The 25,441-nt window shown below is 31.5% G+C and overlaps 1 protein-coding gene across 1 annotated transcript in view; it reads left to right on the top strand.

Annotated features, from left to right (window-relative positions):
* LOC129958576 (ninjurin-1-like) overlaps positions 1–22,097 on the top strand; it is a 29,299-nt gene extending 7,202 nt beyond the window's left edge. The window contains exons 2-3 of the mRNA XM_056071146.1: positions 6,116–6,310; positions 21,779–22,097. Of these exons, the coding sequence (XP_055927121.1) occupies positions 6,116–6,310; positions 21,779–21,937 (354 nt within the window). The 3' untranslated portion in view covers positions 21,938–22,097. The remainder of the gene's footprint in view (positions 1–6,115; positions 6,311–21,778) is intronic.
* The last annotated feature ends 3,344 nt before the right edge of the window (positions 22,098–25,441 follow it).

The raw sequence follows: 25,441 nt of genomic DNA, 5'->3' as shown, positions 1-25,441 counted from the left end.
AGTAAGCATACTTATCATTGAGCGTTAAGGGTAAAAATATCATCGACTGTTCATTAGTAAGCATACTGACCACTCTATTACAGATAATTTAAAACATCTTTATATAGTTTTTTTTTAGTTATAAATCATGAAATTCAAATTCAGTAATGTTATATTAAAGTGTGAAGCTCGTTTTGCATTTATTAGGCTGCTGGGCAGATCTCATAAAAATAAAACTGTTCCAATCTGATGCAATTTTATTAATCATATCTTAGACACGTTTTTCTTTAAGAAATAAACTAAAATGTTATAAACTACAGTATTCAAATAATCAATACATCAAAACTGAAGTCAAAATATGCATAAATCATTAACAGGAAGATTCCGAATTTTGAGAATTTCCAACCGCATCAACAATTTTTGTTCATGTTTGAAAATGAATGTTGAATTTAAATTAAATAAATTCAATAATAAATAATGATAAGTATAAGAATATCTCAGACATGAACACATGTTTCATGTCTGAAAAATTTTTCAGGAGTTAAAATTTAATGACAAACGCTGAAACCTAATGTCACTAAGAAATTCCTTACATCGCGAACGGGCAGTGGTAAGCATATTTACCACTTTTGAGTTTAAATGATATTTAGGCTTAATATATTTCAGAGCCATTAAGGTAGTTCAATCGACTTTTAAGCATCTGATTACCCTAATTATTATTTTAAAATACTTATTTGAGCTCTCATAAAAAATATTTTATAGGTTGTAAGAATATATATACCAGAGAACTATAAAGGGTTAACACATGTTTCAAGTCTGCCATCATTTGAAATTAGATTAACTTTTCCTTATACATATATATAACTATTAGAATTTTGGCTAAAAGTCATGAATATTACATTGAGGGTTAAAGTAAAAAATATTTTAGAACGGAGCTTCATCGTCCGATGAATATTTCGGAATTTTAGTCGAGAAATAAGATTTTCAATTTTCTTAAGATTAAGAATAGTTTTTCCATCATGAAACATAACTTTTCTTAAGCCTTCTTCTGCAATATTTATAGGTACAAAATCTTAAAAATGAAATAAACCTTCTTCTTGCTATAAAAATAATTTTGTTTAGAAGATCCTTTAACCAAAAAAAAAAAAAAAAGAAATTTATATTTCTATGTGATGTTTTAATGATAAACCTACCATTCTCATAGAATTAAAATTTCGAAATCAGCTTTTAACTTGGAAACGCGAAATATGTCGATACCTGCTGCGAATTGAGAATGAAAAATTTGTCATTTCATTTAAAATTTTCTCAGTATCTGCAACCTAATGACTCATTAGCATTGGTATTAATCAGAATATGATTTCATTTAAAAACAGGAAATTAAAATGAAGTTTCATTTTCAAAGCACTCTGTAATACGGAACCAATTGATATTTCAGCCTTCGGATGCGATGTGTCATTTCCGAATGTTGTTCGGATAAGCGTTTCATTTCCTGCCCATTGGCTCGAATGAGTCAGATTTCCAAACATGAGGTATTTCCGAAAGAGTCTTTAAAAGAATACGTTTAAAGAACCAGATAAACGATAATAGCCCTTCCACTAGCCATTTTTATATCCAAATAATTCTGTATGCCATCGGGCTTCTATTTACATGCAAAGCTGTCAGAATAAAAAGTGACTCCACTGTCGCATTCATTTCGCGGAAATGAAGACATTCAATTTCAAACATTTTAAGAAAAAGAGCTTAAAGGGAATGAATACATATTTTCATTCCTGAAAATGATCGAATTATTCATCACAATCACCAGACACGGGTTGTTTAAGTATAAAGCGGAATAAATATTGTAAAAAATCATCATTTCAGAGATCAAAATAAGATTTTGAATGTTATACAGCCACCGGGTATTTTTTTTTTTTTAACTGCCACGATCCCCATTTGGGAATTTTGGAACTTTATGCACACCACTCGATGCCAAAAAGATATTTGATACCTCCCCCTTGACAGTTTATTTTCATTCTGTATATAAAATGATGCATACCACTCGGTGCCAAAAATATATTTGATACCCTCTCAGTTTATTTTCATTCTGTATATATATCGATAAATATTGTGTGTAACATAGCGTGTATTATGTGCTTTGTTTCTTTATAACAAGTGAACACATTTGGAATTCGTCTGTACGTTGAACAGTTCCGAATGGCCATATTTGAAGCATTATATTTTTGGTTCCGTTTTTATATTATAATGACATACCGTAGATAAATATGTCATTTAGAGGTTATAATAACGATCTGTTACTTACTCGGACTTTTTTTTATTGAAATGGTTTTATGGATCATTTTTTATAACGATACACTTTATCAAAAAATATCAAATATTTTCAAACCAAAACATAATTTTTTATAATTATACTATTACAGCTTTTTGTGTATCTATATAACTTATTCGGCCAAATTATTTTTAAAATGGCAGTGAATGGGTTAAAGTTTATTGTGAAAGTGAAATGCTTTTTCATTTCAAAGAATGTTTGAGCTAAAGGGATGCTAAAATAATGGCTTACACTCAGAAAATCACAGCGATTTTAAATTTCGGGAGCAGTTCTTAAGTTTTTATGGATGATGAAATTCAAAGTGTAAAAGTTTTGCGGCTTTACAAATGTTTAACACCTTGGATGTGACATGACTTGTCTGTGATTCATACTTAGTATTTAATTAGAAGGCCTCTTCTCTATCACACTTGGAAGATGGAAAAGAACGGACCATCTAATTGGATGATTCGAATCACTGATGGAAAAACCATGGCAGCGAATGAATTAATCATTAATCAATCTTTTGCCGTTTCGTATTATTATGTGGTCTTATTTAACGTGGTGCAGAGATGTTCTGTGTTAAATAATCCGAATATCGAATTTTTCATGGATATTCAATCATTTTGATTGGAATTTAATGCTCTAAGCAAAGAAATTCAATAGCAGTATGTGTTCAGATTTGTTGACAATGCAATAGCATCCGTATACGATTGTCTGCCAATTCAGAAAAGCGACTGTAAAAAGTTTGAAACAGTCAATAAATTTTGCCGTTATGCGAACCAGGTTCACTTTGAAATTTTTGGGTTCTACTGAAGTTACCCCATAGAGAGCTGGCAGGAAGAAGATTGATATATCAGGTATCGATCTCGTTATCTGATTATGGTTCAAAATCCTAATTAATTCCTACCCAGTTAATTTAATAAATCAATTGAAAATGAATACAATATGGGGTGGAAAAAATGTGGCAAAAAATGTTTGCGACTATTCGTGAAGTAGCCTACCTTATTTACTTCATGCCATATTGCTTGAAAGCCAAACAAAGCTTTATCAAAAAATCTCTTCAAACCCATTCTTGTCTTTTGATGTGTACAATTGCAATATTCACTTTTGATTCAGAACTTCGAGTTCCTCGATAAAGTACTGCAAAGGATTAAGTTGAGAAGATAATTAAATTCACTTCAGCATATGAAATTTTGAGCAAAATTTTGATTGTAAATGTTCTTTTTGTTCCTTTCTTAACCACTCACGATTGTATGTTTACTGACAGTCACCAAAGCGTTTTTTTACTGGTTCCAGTCTGTATTTTCGGTAACCACAGCGAAAAACCATATTGATCTTATCTTATACTAAGTCGACAAACTTCAGAGATGCGTAGATTTCGAAACAATATTTTTCTAATTGCTTTTAAGTGTAAGCACTTTACACTGCTTAAAATATTTTTTTAAATAATATAATCTAAAATGGCAAGGTTAGTGAAAGAAATGTACTGTGACATTAAAAATGACGATGAAGAAAGTGGTTTTGACTCTTTGCACGCGGAATTGGATATAGAAAGTGATATCGGTTATTTTTTGAATGTATTTATACTAGCGATTCGGATAATGACGACGAGTGACGCAATTGGAAATTCCCTACTATAGTGAAACAGTTGAAAATGAGAACAGTAGAAATCTATAAATCCGATCAGCATGACACTCGCGTATAAATTTATACGCCCTCAGAGCATCGAGATATAAAACTTGTTGTTGAAAAATGTTTGATTAAATATTTACTATGATATTCAATGGTAGTATATCTGGCCTACAGTATATAAATTTCCATAGGGATGCTCGTAACACTGAACATGTTAGATGCAGTAGGGAAGACCAGGGCAAAATAAAGGATGATTTAGTTTACATTCATATTACGCAAAAAGTATGCCTTACGGATTCTGTTAGCTCTTCCCAATATTGAAACTAAAATTGAACACAGCTACATTTCCTTGTTCGCTTGGTGATGCTCATGTATTTCTTCTATCGTGTTGAAATTTTTAACCTCTACAACGTTAGATCGCATGAATTAGCAGGAAAAATATTTGCTATAATAGACTACCTTAAACAGTACGTTTTTCAAGCTCAGTATTTCTTGATATCTTATTCTTGCTAATCCTACCACTGAAATCCGGGTTTTTTAACGTTTCAGATTGGGGTAGAATGAAGGGGTAAGTTAACGTCTCATCACTTTGCCCCAATTGTTTTTTTTTTATATTAACACATTGTATACGGGTCACGGGATTTCTCGTTTTCAGCAGGCCGAAACGTTGCCTCCGTGTCACGAGATATCTCGTTTTCATGTTTTACCCCGCTAAATCGATGCATAACCAACCAGAGGCACATATTTAACACATTAAGGACACAAAGAAATCTAAGACATAGATCTGAGACAGTACGTTTTTGGGCAAACTTGTACGTTCTAAAATCATCATAACTTTGTTATTTATGAGGCAATAACAGATGGAAGGTGTAACAAGGGAAAATTCATGAGTAGTCCTTAATGTCTTAAAACAAGATACTTGTGCAAATCATGCTGAACACCATTGCATCAGGGAATATGTTTTAACAAATATCACACTCTAAAGCATTATTCAATGTGAAATAAATATTAGTTAAAATGTAAAAAATCTTATATCATAAATACATGTATAAAATATATAGTAATATTTAAGAATAATTTATGTAAATATAATACCAAATGCAAATTAAAGATGTGCATATATGCATCCTATTGCTTGCCAAGCATGCTTGTAGAACGCTCAAAAATGTGCAGGCCCTGGGAGCGTGCAGAGCGCCGCGCGTAATGTGTTAACACGCAACTTATTTTTAATTGCGTTGTGTCAATTACTTAAGCGATGTCATACTGAAAAGCATAAAACCTTTACTTTAACAATCTCGCTCTTGATGTGTATGCAAGTTCAGAAAAAACCAATGGAGTTCGTACGAAGAAACTGAAGTTTGAATCCTTCAGAAGAATCGAGCTTCTTAGTTTTCTAAAGTAGATGAAAGGTTCTAAGAAAATATTTTGCATTCTATATTGCTACACATAGTGGCTTGAGGGATGCTTAGCTTAGGAGGTATTTTTTGTCAAATATTTGACAAATAAAAATACCAATTTTTAGTTATATTAATTTACAAAGGATTAGTTTTTAATGTAATAACCTTTTCATCACACAATATTTTAGAAAAAGGGCTTTACAATGTTTAATTAATGTACTGTCTTTATATTTTCTATACATAAAAAGGAATTGAACTTATACCAGAATTATCTTGCCCCTTAGTGAATATCCTTCTTTTCAAAATGGCAAAATAATTTTGATTGTATTAAAATAAAAATTTAATCCGATTAGTTACAGTAAAAGGTCAGTCTAGTAGTATACAAGAAAAAACAGTTTGACCATTTTTAATGAATTCAATTTTTCAGGTAATGTTGATGTTGACATCGAGATGTTGCCCCAAATTTGTCTATTTCTATTCAGGACATTTTATGAAGTAGTTTAGTAGAAATAGAAATTAATCATCTAACTATCTCAGAAACTTGGCAAAATTTTTGAAGACTAAAATTCATAATTTCAAAAAAATGTTAGGGTTATTAGAAAGTATGAAAGTACCTTTTTAAACAAATGCATAAAATTTAACAATTATTTCAACAATTGTTCATTTTTGTTGAGTGCATAATGAATAATGCTAGCATAATTACAATGTTTTAACTCTCTACTTTTTATTTCTCCTGTCTATGCCTGCCAATTATATTTTCATTGAGACTATTTTTATTCTAATTTTGCATTTCTTCTTGTAGCCTCCGAAAAAGGTGAGGAAGCCTTTAGATGGCAATATTTATTCAACGAAAAAAACGGTGGCCCAGGGGATGATGGATATTGCGTTGCTGACAGCCAATGCTTCGCAACTGAAATTGCTCCTGAAATACAATCAAGACAAAAGTGCCATATTTTTCATCCACATCGCTTGTATATGCGTCTCCTTAGCTTTACAGGTAATTTTCAACCCAGGAGTTGAATTCACGAATTCTTAACGATAAAATCTGAAGCCATCTTCAATAGCTCATTTTAGATACATACTGGACAATGCCCTGACCTAGTCAAAAGCTATGCGGGAAACTTTATGGGGCCACCGAAGAGTAACCCCACCTAGCACGAAGGAACAAACTACACTTGATGACATTGAACCCTTGCAAATCATAAAGAACCGTCTGGAGAAAACGCATATTGGTACAGAAAAAGTGTAGTAAAACAAAACATTACATTTCACATTACATATTAAGTTGTAAAACATTAAAAATGCATGAAATACATTAAATGAGTGTTAATTTTGTACATTGGGAGAGAGCTAAATACAAAAGATTTGACAAAATGTCCCTAATAGAAGATTTGATGATTGTAATTTTTGAGTTCTTCGACTTCAAGAGGCATCCAGTTTCTTGGCCATCTGAGTCTGTGTTCTCACCATAGTGCACAATAGGGTAGAACGAAAATGACATTTTTTTTTTTTTTTTTTTTTTTTTTTTTTTTTTTTTTTAGATTTTAGTTTGGTAATAGTGCGGAAAAGTTGCCTTTTAAATTCAAATTTTTTAAAAAAAAAATTTAGGTGCAACATTACATTATCTTGGTGCCGCAAAGAGCTTGAAATTTGTAGGAAATTGAAATTTTCAAAAAGGGCATTAAAATTTTTTTCTTAAATTTCAGTTTGGTAATAGTAGAGAAAAGTTAGCCTTTAGGTTTAAAAAGAATTAAAAAAAATTCTGGTTGCAATACAACAATATCTCAAGGTGCTACAAAAAGATTAAAATTTGAAATATCATAAACTTTGATAAAATATTTTTATGAATTTTTTTGTTCATATAATGTTACAAAAGATGATTTTAAATGCATATATAAGCATAAAAACTGGAAAAAATTATTAATTACTAAGTATAATAATAAAAAATATTTTTGTCAAATTTTGCGTTTCTTGCTTCTATATCCTTAATGATTACAAATATTACAGCTCCAAAATTTTTGTTTTTACTTCATTGTCACATTAAACTGTTTTTCTAATTAAATTTTGGCATATTCACACGCGAGTCAATTTTTGCTCATATGTATCCTTCTCTTGCGATTGAACCACAGATATTTTGAGCCGATTCGGCCACCAGTTTAACAGCTCTTTCCACTGCTTGCATGTGACAAGGAAGCCTCGGAAAGTCGATAACCGAGTCCCCTATACTATTTGGTTCAGCTTCAAATCAAAGTCTTTGAGAGAGTCACTGGAACATGTTTTAGCAGGGGGGGGGGCTGTCAGTTATGTCCTTTTCAAGCCACGAGATCATGTCGATGTAATACAGCTTTGCATCGAAGTTTATTTTGGAACTTTAAACTTCTTTGTCTTTACTTTCTGTTCTTGCTTTTAAAACACGTCGTAAACCAAGTTCTCTTTGGAATTTCTGGAGCAACAAAGTACCAATTTACTTGAAGAATCTGATCTATATCGTTTTTGAGTTTGTCAGAGAGATAGTGTGAATATGAGAAGGTTAAAAAAATGTTTGGAACCATAAGTACATGAAAGGTAACTTAATATTAAACCACACAGGCACCTGGTAGTTATCTCTTTTGGCCTATTTTATGGATTTGGTTGGTTTGCCTCTTTTTGTAAAGAACACTGTTGTTCTTCAGTGCTGTCATTCTCGCCAGCAATTGTTTCTGATGCACTAGTATTTTTGTCTGTTTTTGATTAAACTCAACTATTCTCATTAGTTCTTTACTCTTTCTTGCTTCTTTCTTCCTCAAAGCGCATGTGTTGTAGCTATATCAATATTACCTATAACCATTTTCCTGTTAGAGCGTTGTTCTTTTAGAACCTTTCATTCCCTAACTCTCACTTTTTTTTCTTTTATATAAGGCAGCACTATCAAATAAATGTCTAGATTCTTCTCTAAATTCTATGAGGGTGGAATCAAATTGATCTGAAGATTTTCTACTTTCAGACTTTAATAAATTCCTATATTTAGCATAAGCTTTTGCCATTTGTGAAATCCTTTTGCTAGAAGCAATGGGGATAGAAGCTGTTGGCAATATTTGTTCTATTATGGGAACTAAAGTGCCACATATTTCGCTTATAGAAGGATCCTTCTCTGAAGCAATTTTGAGGTTACTTCTAATATAACAGTAGCACTAGATTCCTATATAGTGAGTTCAACTTCAACCAAATCACTAAATTTCCCAAGAATAGAACATTCCGATATTTGTCTGGTCTTAACTAATTTAGACTGAGCACAAAACTAACAAATCAGTTACATAATAGAAGGAGCGGAGACGCCAACTCAACTGAATTCGACAAAGCTACTGATTTGAAACCAGCTATGTCCTTGTCACCGGACGCAGACAAATCTCCACCTTACCTCAATAACAACCGCTCGGGAGACGTTTCAGTGCCTTGCCAGTGCAATAATAAAACTGTTTTTATACTTTCATTTATATGATAATGCCTATTTAAAGCTTTTTGTTTCGAATCGAGGCACGCAAAAATCCTTAAAAAGTCGAAAAAAGTGTGTTTTTTATAAAACTTTAACGTCCTTGCGACACCAAGATCTACTCCAATATTTTTCTTATTTATAATTTATTTTATCTATTCCAAAAGGCAACTTTACAGCGCTATTACTAATTAAAAATCAAAAATTGACTTTTTGATCACGTGATTTATAGATCCTTCTTCGGTGCCATACTGACAAGTCGAACTTTGGCCAAAGAAAGGACTTGAAACAAAAAATACAACAGTGAAAAGAAAATACACCATGGTCAGTGGTTAAGGTAAAAATCACCCTCAATTCGGTTAACCTTAACGTATTTAAAATGTTGATAGGTTGTTCGCCCCTTGATGGACAATTCATTTTGGATAAAGAACATGACAGTTTCGATACTTCACCCCAACCCTTTGAACCTCACTTAGCGAAATGAGCTAATTCGTCGTTTGCAAATAGAGTAGTCAGATTTGTGGCTCATTCTACAGTAAATTTATTTTTGACAAATCCAGATTTATAGAGTTTTTACCGTAAACGTGTCATTTTAACATACTGTGTCAAAGCCCGGTTCCTTTAAAAACCCGCCACATCCTGTGGGCGCTTTAAATCTGCTGCAGTGGGTTAAACCAAGGTTACTTGAGAGTGGTAAGGTTAGGCTCACGGAAAGCGAAAGCATTAATGACGTCAGTCTGGGAGCATACTTCTCTCTCCCAATGATACGTTATGGAATAAATGCATCGTTTGAAAACTTTTTCAGCATCGCAAACTTTTTAAAGTCAGATTTCTTTTTGTCGAAATTTTGTTAGTCAAACATTATGAAATAATAAACATTTGAAATATTTAATACAAAGTTCCAATAAAATTCAGTAATCTGTTTTTTCTAATTCGTAAATCAAGACCATTCTTTATGCACATATTAGAAAAACAGATTACTGAATTTACCATAAAGACCACCTCTTTATGCACGAAATCATTTAAGGATTACATTTATAACCCCTAAACTTTAAGGGTAAAAACCAACTGTAGTTTAAATAACGGATCATTATTAAGGAAAAGAATGATAAATAATTTAACAGATTAATAAAGTGCACATTCGCTTAAATAATAGTACTTCGCTTAAATAACAGTAATTATTTCTTTTGACCAAAAACGAAATCAACTATTTCTGAGTCTTCTTAAAGCTAATTTTGTAATTTCGAATAAACATGAATCAATATATCTTATTTTTTACATATTTACTTTCATCGCGTAATTCTAAAATGAATCATATACGTATATATTACATACATAATACTTAAATATTACTTTTTTATTCACACACATATATATAAATTCGTATCTTTTGACCAATGGAATAGTCGGTATGTATTTATAAATGGTTGAAAAAAAAAGGATTATTTTAAAATATAAACAAAATAATTTTTAACAAAACTTGCATATTTGTGATTAGATATGATTGTATATAACAATGTAGAAAGGTAGCACTGTGAAGCACATGTCTCTTTTTTTTAATTTTATTTGTCATCTTTTAATCATATGTACCGAATGAAAATTTGAGTTCTCGAATAGATTGAATTAATAATTTTATTTTAACATTCGAATGAGAGCCCATAACAAGGTCTTCCCCCATGATCGTCTTCCGTTTGAATCTTTTTCTTTTCTTTAATCTTTTCTATACTTCCGTGTCGTATCTCATCTGTCTTTAAAGTCGCGTTGTCCTGGTGGTAAGGTCTCGGCTTCGGAACCGGAGGGTTTCAGATTCGAGACCCGATTCCGCCGAAGAACCGATGCACGTTAAATTCGTTAGGGCCAAACGTCTTCCCGTTGTGTGGTGTGGAAGTTTGGAGAGAGGGAATGCCAGTTCAGGTGTCGTCATCGTCATCTGACCATAGTTCAAAATGACGAGGTTTGTCCCAAAATAGCCCTAGTGTTGCTTTTAAAACGGGACGTTAATCCAACTAAACTAAACAAAACTCATCTGCCATTACTAATTTCAAAAACATTAATAATGCGATTATCTGATTTTGAAACTAGATATATTTTTGCGACATAAAGCTCTCTGGATAACAAAAACGTGCAATTAAATTTTGTAATCGAGCTCACTGTACTAATAAAAAAAGCATTTGCAAAGGATATATGAAAGTAAATACAGAACTTGGCAAACTATTTCTATATTCAGTTTAGCATATTTGGTTGTAGTTTAACAATACAAACAAGCAAAAAACAATCCATTTGAAACCCTTATTTCTTCCTTTTTATATAATAAAAATCAAGGTTGAAATTTTAGAAAATACAATTGGTACAAATTTTGTTTTATTAAAAAACGATGAAAAATTATATATTATTTTAGAAAACATATTCTTAATCCTGGGAAAAATGAACAGAAATGATGCATCTTTTCGTTTGTCTTTAAAACAGTCTACTAGTTAATGTAACTAGTGAAATGTAAAAAAAAAAAGTGTTTGGACAAAAAGAACTAAACTGAATATTGCTTGCATTACTTTCATTATCATTATCGAATTTCTGACAATGTATTATTATTACATAAGATTAATATACACTAAATATTATTCATTTAATGATTCAATTTAAATAAAGACAAATTACTTTTATTTTTAATGAAACTGAGAAATTCCATGACATAAAAAAAATGTTTTACGTTTTATTAATTTCTTTTTATTTATATTACTCATCCTTTTCTCTTATCAAATGAAGTCTCTTCATTTTGAAGGCCTTAAAATAATAGAATTTGAAAGCAATAAAAGACCAGTTGTATTCTTCTTTTTGAAATAAAAATATGGTGGGAAATGTTATTGTGAGCCAGCTGAAATCAAGGACACATGGGGAGCGGGCGTCTGTCTTGCAGTATAATTATGGTAGGAAAGTTGTAAGGTTTCTTTTTGTTTAACTCGAAACAGCAGACGACGAATTTCAAAGGAATTTTTAAGAACTTAAGCTTAAAGAATGATATAGCTTTACTATTATATTAAAATTATGGCATGCAAGTCTATTCTAAAAGGCAGGCTTGCAAGGTAATTATTCTAAAGAAAAGAAAAGAATTCGAAAGGAAGTTGATTCTACTGAAACTTGATAGCCTTTTAAATGTAGTTTTTTTAATAAAAAAAACCCGTCAGCAACACCTGTTTCAGAACTGTATCTCGTATTGCCGTATAAAAAGAAAAAACTTCTGTACACTTCTCGCATAGCAAATGTTGTCATTAAATTACATGCAAATCAAATGACTTTTTGTACATAAGCCAGTGATAAAGAAACTGGATTTTTTTTTTGTCAACACCAGATACAAACTTCCCATCGCAATATTTTTTTTTTCCGATGGTTTTTTTTCTTTTGGTCGTTTCGCTTGAGTGTAAATGATTGTTTCGCTTCAAGGTGACTAGTGTTGCTGAAATTCCTGCTATATACAAGTATTGAAAATACAACGATTCATTATTTATTTTCTAAGTAGCCGATAGCTTTTTATAAAACTTTAAGCATATTTTTGTTGAAATATTTACAAAAAATCTAAAATCGTGAAGAAGGTAAGAATCTCAAAACTGATAATTTATTGATTTTCTGAATGAAATAATTCATATTCAAATAAAAGTAGAGAACTTTTACTCGAACTTGAATCGTGTCAACAGCTTTTTGAGTGTTGAAATTTTCTTTAGATTACTGAAGTTATGTTTCGACCAAGATAGTTTGATAAGATCTGATATTTTTCACATTTGTAGACGATACACGAGTCATGATAAAAATGAGATACCAGTCGGTTTATGCAGGAAAAAGATCGACTTATTTTCCTGGCAGTGTTTATTATTGATTTTCAGACGAAATGTCGTTTTCGCAGCAAATAAGGGATTTTAGAAAAATGCTACTTCCATTACTAACTCATTGGTGCAAAATTCAATACTGCACGATCTGTCATTTTGATGTTAGAATAACATATCAAATTTACTTATTTCGTCGAGATTTTTATTAACTGCGTTCCATCAAACAAATAAAGATTTTTGAATTTGGAGAAGTCTAAAACTAGGTGATTAATCAAAATTTCCATTTAATTTTCGGTTGTCTTACTATATTTCCTATTTATGATTTCGAAAATGTGATGGTAAGCCAAGTTTTCATGAGAAAGTTATGTTTATGTTCACATTTTTGAAATAAAATGAAAGATCTAAACACTCGACGTTTAAAACGTATAAAATTAAAATGAAAATGTTTCCTAAATTTCTTGAATGAATAGGTTAATTCAAAATTTTATTATTCATTCTAGTTATAAGAAAAGTGTTGCATAGCAGATGTCGATATAGTAAAAGGTGTATTTGTTAAAAAAGTGTTCCAAGTTCTTAAGTGTTTGAGAAGAATATACCCCATACATTTTTGATAAAAACGCGCATCATTTTTAAGATTTAGTATTTTAAATTCAATTTTGGAAATCCAATTTCACATCTTCGAATAAGGAAAAATTATTAATTTAAATATTTAAGAATATTTTTAAACTTGAAGTTTCTGTTCATTTTTGTGCCATAAATGGTGAAAATGCTTTGACTACGATATCATATTAACTGTGTGTATTTTGAAGCCTTTTCATGGTTGAATTGAAAAATGTTTCATATGTCAAACTACATCATCTATCTCAATTTTTCAGTTAACAAGACGAAGAAAAAGACTGCCGCCAATAACAAATATGGCGGATTTTTTTCTCATTTGTCATGCATATTTATTTAAATGTAAAAAGAAATCCCGATATATATGTGAACCTATATATCTGAAAAATTCAATTTCCTCCTTTTGTAAAGTCTGAAAAATTGATTTAGGTAGTTATTCTGTTTAAGTCACCATGTTTCTCAATGTTTTTATTTTGTTGATTTTGATAGTTTTTAAGTATTGCCGTTCACATAAAATGAAATGGGCAAGTATCGATTTTTCTTAAACGAGTGAATCTTTTTTATGATTCGTTATTCAAGAAGATTTTCTTTTTTAGATTATAATTCACTCGGAAATGCTTATTTATTAATCTTTAAATATAGTTCATAATTTCTATATTTCTTGTAAATTTCGCAAATGTTGTTAAATATTTGACTTAAAAATAATTTGTTGACAAATCTACATTCAACTCCGTAATAGAATAGTGTATAAGTCTGCCAAAAAGACAAACGAAAATTTAAAATCGGACAATGAATAGCAGAAATAATATGTTAACTAGTTCTGGAAATATTGCATAAGATACTTCTTCGTAGAACACGAAAAATCTCTTTACGTGTTCTATTATTTTCATTAGTTTTACTGGTTTCTCGTCTATTGATTTTTTTTCTATCATTTAATCTCCTGATCTATGCGGGCCACGGTGGCCTGGTGGTAAGGTCTCGGAACCGGGGAGTTTCAGGTTCAAGGACACTTTCCGCCGAAGACCCATTGTGTAAGCGGGTATGGTGCACGTTAAATCCGTCGTGAGAACGTCCTCCCTCTAGTGTGGTGTGGAAGCTTGGAGAGGGAGGTGTCAACTCAGGTGTCTTCCTCGTCATCTGCTCGTGGTTCAAAATGACGAGGTCCGTCCCAAAATAACCCTAGTGTTGCTTGAAAATACATTAATAAAACTAAACTATAAACTTGATCTATTAAATGAGCCTTCTTATCTTCAGGTATCTTATTCAGGGCATTTATCATTATTTCAATAAAAATAAGAACATAAGACACTTGAAATACTAATAAGCAATATTTTTAAAAAATGATTGCTAATTGGATTTAATTATTGACTTAAATATTAAATTTTTTTTTAATTAGATGTAGGAATTAGATACGTCATTGCATAAGAACGTGTTATTAACTTTTTCGAACTTCTAAAAATCTGGCTTCTAAGTGCTGTCTAGACAACTATAAATAATTTTCATCATCAGTTACAATTAAATTTCCGTTGCATTTTCGAAATGCAACGATGAATTATAATGTTAAGTATTAAAGTACTGTAACTGTTAATATCCCATCTTTGTTCTCACAGAAGGCAAACGAATCGAAGAATCAATAAATTTATTGTAAAATGATCTCAGCTTCACGTTATTTCAGTGTCTTCTTTTTTCTGGTAGAAAGTGCATAACGTTGGAAGAGTCGATTAGATATCTACAAGCATCCATTCTTGACGCCCATACTTCGTAAGGTCATCTATTATTCACTTTTGTGATGTGATCGGGCGTGATTTTGAATGTGTGGGTTGACTGCTTTTTTTTCACGTTACATTTCCCTGTTTATATTTGTTTTGGCTACCGTCCTACATATTTCCCTGATTTATTTCAGCCGCCTCATGCGAGTTGTCTTGCAATACCGACTCTTTACCTCCAATATGCAGTTTTCACTTCTTAAACAATAGACTCGCTGTTTTGGGACGGGGAAATAATGTAATATATCATTAGTGATAACCAATTACTGGACATTGAAGCTGTTCAATAAAATTGAAATTAACTGCAAATATCTGAATGCGTGAAATCTTTGTCCTTTTCACCCCTAAATTTTATTGATTATTTTTACTAGCCGCCTTAGTCAACAAGTAATTTCGTCGGGTATATTTTCTATTTACTTTCAATCAAACCTCTTATGTATAACTTAAATTTCGCGATTCCTCCAAGAAAATAATTTTTTAAGCATCAAATTCTGTTAATAAATTATCAAATTATTGTTAATTATTAATTGTGTTAATAAGATAAATGTCAAAGCCATGTTATTTAATAATCCACCTGGCACTGCTTTATTGTGTATATGAACTATCTTAACAGAGTCGAGTTCCATGATGTCATAGTGCTACTAAAAATATAATTGACCAGATGGTCTCTTCTGGTATTATAACTTCGCTTCCAAAGCCTCGTGATCAAATATTTGACAGAACAATGAAAACGGATTGACCTCAAGTTCAACAATGAAATCTATTATTGAAATTACGCAAAAAAAAAATCAGAATTATATAATATAATATATTAGTTCAAATTCTTGTAGAATTGCTAAAATTCTTGTCTAATTTGCACAATTAAATTGGTATTATTAAAAAGAGAATGTTCTGAATTTTTAAGTGTTGTAACAATTAGTTTTCGGGAGCTATTATGGAAAAATATCAAAGTTTTGATTAATTTTTAATGAAATGAAATTTCAAGAAAATTGCACCAAATTGTACATTGCTACCCTCAAAAGTATCTGTCCCAAATTTGGTAACCTACTTTATAGCGCGCGCACACACACACACACACACACACTTATTAATAGATATTCAAAGTACGTAAAAATATTAATGAAAATTCCGCCTTGAATAAAAGCTAGTTGTTTTATGAGGCGATGAAAAAAGCGAAAAATTTATTCTCTAATTATTAAATTCCTATACGCCTTGAACTTCGATTTTTACCTCCTAATTAGATGACAATTTTTATTTTCGGCATTTATTATTTCTATCCATATAAGGTGATAATTAAGCATGTTCTTAATTTTGATTTTAAAATTTAATTGGATGTTCTATTTCCGAAACTGTAGCTAAAAAAGAATGAATTATTTAAGAGATATAATAAATAAAAATGATATTGATATCATTTTAACATGCCTTCTTAATTCTTGAATATTTGCTATATCTCTCTATGCAGATTTTTTTTTTTTTTTGGCTAGTGCATGATTACATATTTTTTCAGATTTAAGATATTATCTATATACCCATAATATGTATTTAATATAATATTTAATATATTTTTTATTATAAAATGCCGTATTCATTTCTACTGCTATCTTTAAAAAAATAACATTTATCCTATTCAGACAAAAATTTACTGTCTTCAACAATTTATTGACCTTAATCGCAACCCTTTTAATAAACTACTTGCGCGTTTCGATTTTTTTAATAATAGGACCACGATGAATGGTGGTAAGATCTTGGCTTCGAAACCGGAGGGTTTCAGGTTCGAGACCCGATTCTACCGAAAAACCGTCGGGTAACCGGGTCTGGTTCACGTTAAATCCAGTGGTGTGGAAGTTTGGAGGAAGGGGGGGGGGTGCTAGCTCGGGTGTCATCCTCGTCATCTGATCGCTGTTCAAAATGACGAGGTCCGTTCCCAAATAGCCCTAATGTTGCTTTAAAGTAAACGAAAATAGAACTAAACTTGTTTTATAATTGTTGTTTCAAATATTTTATTGCTAATTCGTATCGAAAGCAATTCAAGTTTTAATGGTAGATTTGAAATTTCTCGGTGCTGTGGTGAACTGGTGATGAGGTCTCGGCTTTGGGATAGGAAGGTTTTAAGTGCGAGGCCCAATTCCCTTGAACCACCATGCAAGCGTGTCACTTTCAAAATAAGACTATCTCAATATAGGATGAATTTTTCTTTGTGTTGGTTTTAATTAAGCAAAGTGATTCATTTAATAAGTGTTCATAAACTGCTGATTGGCTTTATTTTTAGTCGGGTTAATGGCTTCTATTATGTCTCAAATTATTGTTTTCGTATCATTCAATCGCAATACAGAATTTCTAGCATTTTCAAACTTAAGTGCAATGCTTACTGACCCTCAGTTTAAATAATGAGAATGTACTTTAATCTTATTTTGCTAAGTAGGTTTTCTCGGCTATTGTGCTATTTTGACTGTGTTTAAAAAGAGTCGTAAATTTAAAACAAAGTGAAGAAATATAAAGTTATTGTCATGTTCTGCATGTTAAGGAAACAGAAAACACTACTCTTGTATCTTCTGATGCCATGCATTCAATTGATTATATTTGGAATATTACTTCAACCTCTTCAAGGACCAATTATATTTGTGCCAATATCCTTGAAGACGATACGGGATATCCACATATAAAGTAAGGATATCTATATATAAAATATATTCAAGGATATCTCTAGTATCCTTGAAGAGGACACTAGAGATATCAATGTTTTACAATGATTTTATTAAAAACGAATTTTTCTGCATCAGTGGATCTTTCTTGATACAAAATAAAAGTAACATAATGAGAAAAATTGCATTGAATGGGTCTCTGAAAAGGTAAAAAGCATCTAAGAATGAAAAAATTATTTAAACCAAATAGAATTTAGTTTGAAAGGAAAATTGTGTATCAGAGGGTTGCATTTTTCTTTTTATATCTAAAGAAATTGTACGCCTCATTGGCATCTTAAAAACTACTTCGAAAGAAAAAAAAAAATTGTTTCATGACATCCGCCCAGTCCTGTTGTAAAATCTTTGAACCACAAAACTATAATTTTTCTATATTGTTCAGTTTAGCAGGTGAATGACATAAAACAATGAAGCGGCTTGTTTTTGAAAACGTTTCTCATATTTGCTTCTTTTTCCAAAAACACTTATTTTTGATTATTTTGCACAATAAACTTCGGCTTGCACAAGATTTTTCAGTTTCTTCTAGGAAGATATGGTTATATAAGAATTTAGTTTCTTTGAGATGCCTTATTAAACCTCAAAAACAGTGTGCTTTAAATTTGAAGTTCCATATTTGATTCGAACTTTTTTCTTTATAGATTTTTTTAACGTATTATGGTGAGCATTTAGGAAATAATTTGTTCTAGACATTTCAAAAGGAAGTAAAACATTATTCTTTTGAAACTCAATTTTTTCCTTGTTAAAATATTTGCAAATTATCCTTTTAGTCTTGCAGCATTTATCATTTATCTTTCAACAGTCGCAATAATCATTGAATTTTCAGATGCATGTAACACATTGCGTTCGGCGCTCTGCGCGCTCAATGCACTCCCAGGGCTTGCACATTTCTGAACCCTCTAGAAGCATGCTTGGCAAGGAATGGCTTGCGTTTGGTATTATATTTACATAAAGTATTCTTAAATATTATTATATGTTTTATACATGCATTTATTATATAAGATTTTTTACATTTTAACTATTTATTTCACACACTTGAATAATGCTTTAGAATGTGATATTTGGTAAAGCATATTCCTTTGTGCAATGGTATTCGGCACGATTTGCGGCAGTATCTTGTTTTAAGACATTAAAAACCGTTCACGAATTTTCTCGTGTTGCGTGTATCGTCTGTTATTATTTTATAAATAACAAAATTATGATTTTAGAACGTACAAGTTTGCCCATAAATGTGCTGTCCCAGGCGTATGTCTTAGATTTCTGTATTAAATATTTGTCTCTGGTTGGTTATGCATCGATTTAGCCGAAGAAACATGAAAACGAAATATCTAGTGACCCGGCCACAACGTTCAGCCTGCTTAAAACGAGAAATCTCATGACCCATACGCAATGTGCATTTCCTTGGTCAATATTTTTATTGATATTTTAGAGCCTACAATTCATTGAACTGTTTCATAATTGGAATCATGTATTGTCATCACATTTATAAACACGTCCTTGTTACTTGAAATGAAAACACGATGTATACAGAGATTACGCATGCATCTGAATTACGTTTTTGCGGATATTATTCGAAATGAAGTTCGAAGATTCAAAAGACAAATATAAAGAATTGATAAAAATATAATTTAATATCAAGAACGTTATAATTTGAACTCTTTACAGCAATTAAAATCATTTGTAAATTCTCGAAGGTTTTATATATCAAATAACATAAATATAACTCATTTTATTTCTAGTTAAAATTTCTGTAAATAAATCAACCGAATTACTTTTTCTTACAAACTCTATTTGATGACGTCTCTTTTTTTAGGTCATTATTAAAAAATAAAAACCGTGACGTTTCCTTTCTTATTTTTGTATTAATTACTTTCAATGTAGTATTCTTTTTCTTGATTTATTCTTTCTTTCAAATACATTGAAATGGTTCAATTTATTTGCTTTTGTACATGTAAGACTTTTTCATTCAGTATAAAGCAAAGCAAAGTTGCACTTATTCTGAGAAAATAACTTCCTCAACACTTTAAAAAAATCTGAACTACTCTAAGGTATTTCTTTGTCAATGAATGACCTATTTGAAAAAGAGTTTTCTGTTTGTGCAAATTAAATTCTTGATCAAAAACTATTTCATTCTGTATTTCTGCTCTCCTCGCCGGCCACTGTACATTTCCCGACGCAAGCACTTCCCATCATCGTAAGAGGCATCCCACCCCCCTCATTTTTCTAACCACCCAGGTGGCGAGAACCAACCTCTATGACGGAAGCTTCTCATCCTTACATCTGAGGTGTTCTGTGGTGGGAAATATGTAGCGAGGGTAAAGGACGCCTGAGACATGGCATTATTTTTCGCCCTCTTTATCAAATTTGCCTTTGAAAAGTGACATAAGAGCAATCGGATTTGCCTCAATGGAATCCTTTAATCCTTTTTCTTGTCTGTTCTAACTACATTACTTTGCTCTTCCCTCGTGACAGTTCCTCCGGGGGGCACCTCGTAATCGAGGACGAGAAGCTTCCGGCATGGTGGTTGATTCTCCCACGCCTGTGGGTATGCGAAAAGGTAGGGGGTCGGGTACCTACCATTGATGACGAAACGTACTTCTTTAGGGAAGGGTTGTACTGTAGCCGGTGATGGACCTTAGGACTCAACCGCAGTTCCCGCTAGTGTTGTTGTCGCTGTAGTCCGGTGTTTCAGGTTTATCCGTGTGCCTTCGGGTGGGTCGGAGATTAAGTATATGACTTCCCTCATCTCAGCACCATTTCTTAGAGCCTTAATGGTGTTTATATCCTTATGATCCAAGGACAGCTTCAAATGAGATCACTAAAGTAATGAATCATCAAATTAAAAATGCTGTATTCATGAACAAAATTCTAAGTTATTAACAATTTTTGTTGTGTGATTTTGTTTAAAAAGTATTGTTACAGAAACGCAATTAGGAAATATCGTTGCACAGAATTTGAATAAGTTTAATTTTCTTCTTTGTATAGCTTATTCAATTACTTCTAATTGAGCGATATTCATAGAAAGAAAGGGGGAAAAAAACCTCTTTTATATGCATTAAAAATAATTGATTGAAAATGTCAAAATATAGTATTCAATCAAATTTTAAAATTTTTTGGAAAATTTTTGAGTATCTAACTTTTAATAATTAATTAACTTATAAGATCATTTAATTTTAATCGTCAGAAGGCGAATTTAATTTTGTAATGAGAATCCAAAATTCTTTTATAAATTCGATTTTTTTTTTTTTTTTTTTTGTCCTACAAACTTTTCCTGTAACCAATCTAATTATTCGGTGATATATAAATATATTTTAAATGCAAAAAAAAGTTTCTCCAACAGTTGTTCAGACCTTTAAAAGTAAATTATCTTTTCATCTGTGACCTAGTTCGAAGTTTCTGTCTTGCGAAAAGAAAATAAGAACATGATGATGTATGTGTAAATTGTCAACATCCAAATGCAGTGTATCTGATGTGAAAGAATGAGTGCGGATTTCAAACCGGATGTTATCATAAATTGCTTAATGAACGCCATACCGATTGTTGAAATTTGTTTTTCCTCTTAACAAAGTTTTTTTTAGTACGTAAATGAATTAAAGACCTTATTATGCAAGTCGAGGGATAATATTCAATTTTTACAGTTGTTGATCAATGGATTATCTATTAGAGACGAAATTTTGAGAAAATATGATAAATTTATTGAAAATGTGTTTTATGTTTAAAATGAGCAAAGAAAAAAAGCTTTAATGTTTCAAAAATAATAGCAGAAAAAAGCTTAAGAAGTTTTACAGTTCATTTTTATTTATTTTGAATTGTTTCAGATAATTAAATATTTCAAAAATGTTTATTTCGTAAAACATGATGTAAAAAAAAAAAAAAATTAAACTAATCGTAAATATATTTCGCCTTGTACAGTGGTATTTTTATGATAATCTTTCAACTTTGTGTAAAATTAAAAAGGTCTTCTATTTTGTAAAACTTCATGTAAAAAAATTATTCATATATGTATTTTTATGATTGATGCAAAATAATATGAAAAGTAAACGAATTTTTCTGCTTTTTATATTATTGTTGAATGAAATTGTCTGATCTTTTGTCTTTTAGATCATTGTTGGTGTAATGCTGATTCTGAACTCTCGGTATGACATTAACAGACCTTCACATCATTCCAGAGCTGATCTAATGAATAACTTGACAGTGATCGGCATCTTCTTAATCACTGTTGTCAATGTGTTAGCAGCATCTTTCAGCGATTCAAATTGAAAAAAAAATCATGGAGATTTAATGTGCGTCATGCGTAATTCCTTTTCAAGTAAACTTTAATAATCTCAACTTTGTATATGATTGTGTAAATTATAGGCTTCTATTATTTATTATTACAAACATTATTAAGCCTTTATATGTAATAAACTTTCATTTTCAAGTGCTTTGTCTGTTTCTTTTTGCATTTATTACTTGAAATATTCTAAAATAATTTCAGAAGTTTTAATTATCAGTTATAAATTTTCTATTCATATGTAGACTTCTCTTCAATGCGTTTTGTACATTATTTTCTACCTGTACCATGATGCGAATTTTGACAAGCTAAATGTATTTGATTTTTTAAAAAAAATCACGTATTGCACTGGAAAATATTTTGTAAGAAGCTAGGTTCAAGCTGTTTTAAAATAACTTGTTTAATCCAGAGAATTTTAATTATAAAATTGACAAACCTAACTATGACATAGAAATATTGTATTGAATTTGTAATATTGATTTCCTGTGCAGTAAGTCTCCTGGTAAGGAAGAGTTTTAAAGATATTGTAATGGTTTCTAAATAATGGATACCGAGTCAAAGACCCCTGGCCTTAGTGACCATCTCGCGACTTGGTGACTAAATTGAATATTCTAGAATCTTAGCAATAACTGTATCAGGACTCGAGTTTCGAAATATGATCTGGAAGCGTTTTCACTTTGACATGGAGATTATAAAAAGCCGAGAGAGCTGAGAAGGTAATCGAGATGAGAAAAGCGTAGAAGTATGACTTCTCTTTTCGGAATATTGATTTGACTCTCTTTTCTCTTATTATTTTATGACTCTCTTTTCGGAGCGTGCTCTCGCTGAACGCTTTGTTATGTTGCGTTATTTAAGTTAAGATTTGCTGCTTTTTTTTTTTTTTTGTTGCTGCGGTGGCTTGGTGGTAAGTCTCAGCTTCGAAACCCGATTCCACCGAAGAACCGTCGTGCAAGCGGGTCTGGCACATGTTAAATTTGTCGGGGCCAAACGTCCTCCCACTGGTGTGGTGTGGAAGTTGTGAGAGGGGCTGCCAGCCCAAGTGTCATCCTTTCGTCTAACCGCGGTTTAAAATTACGAGGTCCGTTCCAAAATAGCCCTAGTGTTGGTTAAAAGAAAGGGACGTTAATTTAGCCAAAATATAAAAAAAACCCTCAGTGTTTGGGGGCTCGACCGGGAATGGAACAAATACATGATTTGTAAACATGGTGGAATGACACCATATCATTTAGTTTCTGCTCGACGCTATTTTAAGACTTTCAAAAGACAGGAAATTGATCTCGTACATTTGGATAAACTGTTCTCAACAAAGAAACAGAATCTGAGCATCATAATCACCATTATGTCAGGAGAAAATGAAATGAGAGGAATTTTGAAACAAGATAAGATCTTTCCAATATTCCTTTAAATTGTATTAAAATGTTAAAAAGGGGGAAAAAATTCAGTCCACTTAGTACAAGAGCTAAGTTGTATTGTCGATAGGTGCATTAGTCAGGGTGAAAGGAAAAATTAAGAGCTTTACGTATAAAAACGAGCTTGAAATATTCAGACTTGAATTACCAGTGTAATTGAAGAGAGGAAAGCTCGAAGCGAATTTAAAAAAATGTTAGCTTCAAATGACGTTAGAGGGAGGAAAAATAGAACAAGGAAAACTTAACCTTGCGCAGTTAGAAAAAGAAAACGAGCTTCAGGCAGATAAAACTACGCACACATTTTGAACTCTAAAATTAATATCGAGTTTAGTTATAACTATGCTAATATTTGAAGCAGAATGTAGAACTACATGAATCAAATACAAAATAAGTCTGTTTAGTTATATTAAAGTCCCGGTTTAAAGCAACACTAAGGCTATTTTGGGACGAACCTCGTACTTTTGAACCGCATTCAGATGACGAGGACGACACCTAAACTGGCACCTCCTCTCCAAACTTCTACATTACACCTGCGGAAGGACGTTTGTCCCCGACGGATTTAACTTGCACCAGACGATTCTTCGGTAAAATCGGGTTTTGAACCTGAAATCCTGCGGTTCCGAAGCCGGGACTTTACCTCCAGCCCACTGCGGCCTGTTTAATATCAGGGAGAAACAAACTAAAGAAATACCGAAAATCAAATAAAGAACATTTAAATCCCCTCTCTTCCGGCTCGAGCTGAAATTTACATTTTATTTGTCCTATCACTGTAACTGGCATTTTCCTCTACAAATGTTAAAAGAAGAGTTAAACCTGAAATTTTGCTATTGGAGGAAGGATTCATAATGCCTTGTTGTATACTAAGGAGGAAGAGTTAAAAAAATTAATAAGAAAATTCTAACCAATTCTTCAGGAATATCTAATAGCTTTAAAAACGCTAGGCGAAACATCATACAATTTACAGCAAAAGCAATAACTGAAAGCTGGTTTTGACCGATTTAATTGGCGAAAGGCTGTGATGTTTGTATCACTTATGGAAGTGTTTTCATAAAAATACGTCAGTTAGTTGCAAATACTTGGAAGCCACTTTCAGAAGAGGAGAAAGAATTATCAGAGCCAAAGCAATTTTCAAAAACTTTTGGTAAATAAAACGAGGAGTGCTATAATTGCAAGAATGTTATAAATGACATATTTGAGGAATACTATAGAAAACCCGTACGAACGTTTGTTGGACATTTTTACTGCTCCACTTAATTCAACGCACAACGCATCGTTTAGCCAATTATTGAAGCTGCAAAATATTATAAGAAATGCTCGGAAGGGAGTTCGCCGTAAGCTCCATTCACTCAGAGGAAAGAAGATATAATAGAAATCAAGGAAATAGAAATAAGCGCCAAATAGAAGTTTTAATTGGTTGAGAAAATAGGCTTAATATATGCGTTGATTGCCTCGTTACTCACATGTGATGCTAACTTATTATCTAATTAGATGACCTCTGCTATATTTCAGTTGAGAGTCAGCAAAGAAGGGGTCATCTCATCAGGCCAATAAATAAGCCGATTATCAGACGTGAGTCCTTGTGGCGATCATGTTTAGCGTCGCCAGATAAGTGATTGTTAAGACGTGCCTAGGGAAACGGATGTTCATATCTTCCTAAACTATTATCTCACAAAAGCAATTATTGCATTACATTAAAACTAAAAAAATAACCTTTCTAATTAGATTAGTTTCATTTCTGTAGAATTTCTTTCTTTGTTTTCAATAAATTTGAAAAAATTAATTTGATACAGAATCTGTAACAAAGTTTTTAATGTTGCGATTAAATTCAATTTCAACAAAAACAATAATCGCATGAGTGTTAAAATTAAAATTAAAATGAATTGCTTTTTTCAGACATTAGCTCAAAGCAAATAATTTTCGCTTTCACTTTTATTTTTTTGCATAGACATTTTTGTGGTAGACTGGTTCAATTAATTTAATGTTTTCTGTCTTATTAAACATCAAGATGAAATGCAAAATTAATCCATTTTATATTAACAGTTTAACAATCCAAAAAGGCGATAAAGTAGATAACCAAATGGT

The sequence above is a fragment of the Argiope bruennichi genome, chromosome X1 (assembly GCF_947563725.1).
Source record: "Argiope bruennichi chromosome X1, qqArgBrue1.1, whole genome shotgun sequence".
In the NCBI taxonomy this organism is placed as follows: Eukaryota; Metazoa; Arthropoda; class Arachnida; order Araneae; family Araneidae; genus Argiope; species Argiope bruennichi.
The sequence above is the reverse complement of the archived record's forward strand: the minus strand, read 5'-3'. Positions and strand labels throughout refer to the sequence as shown.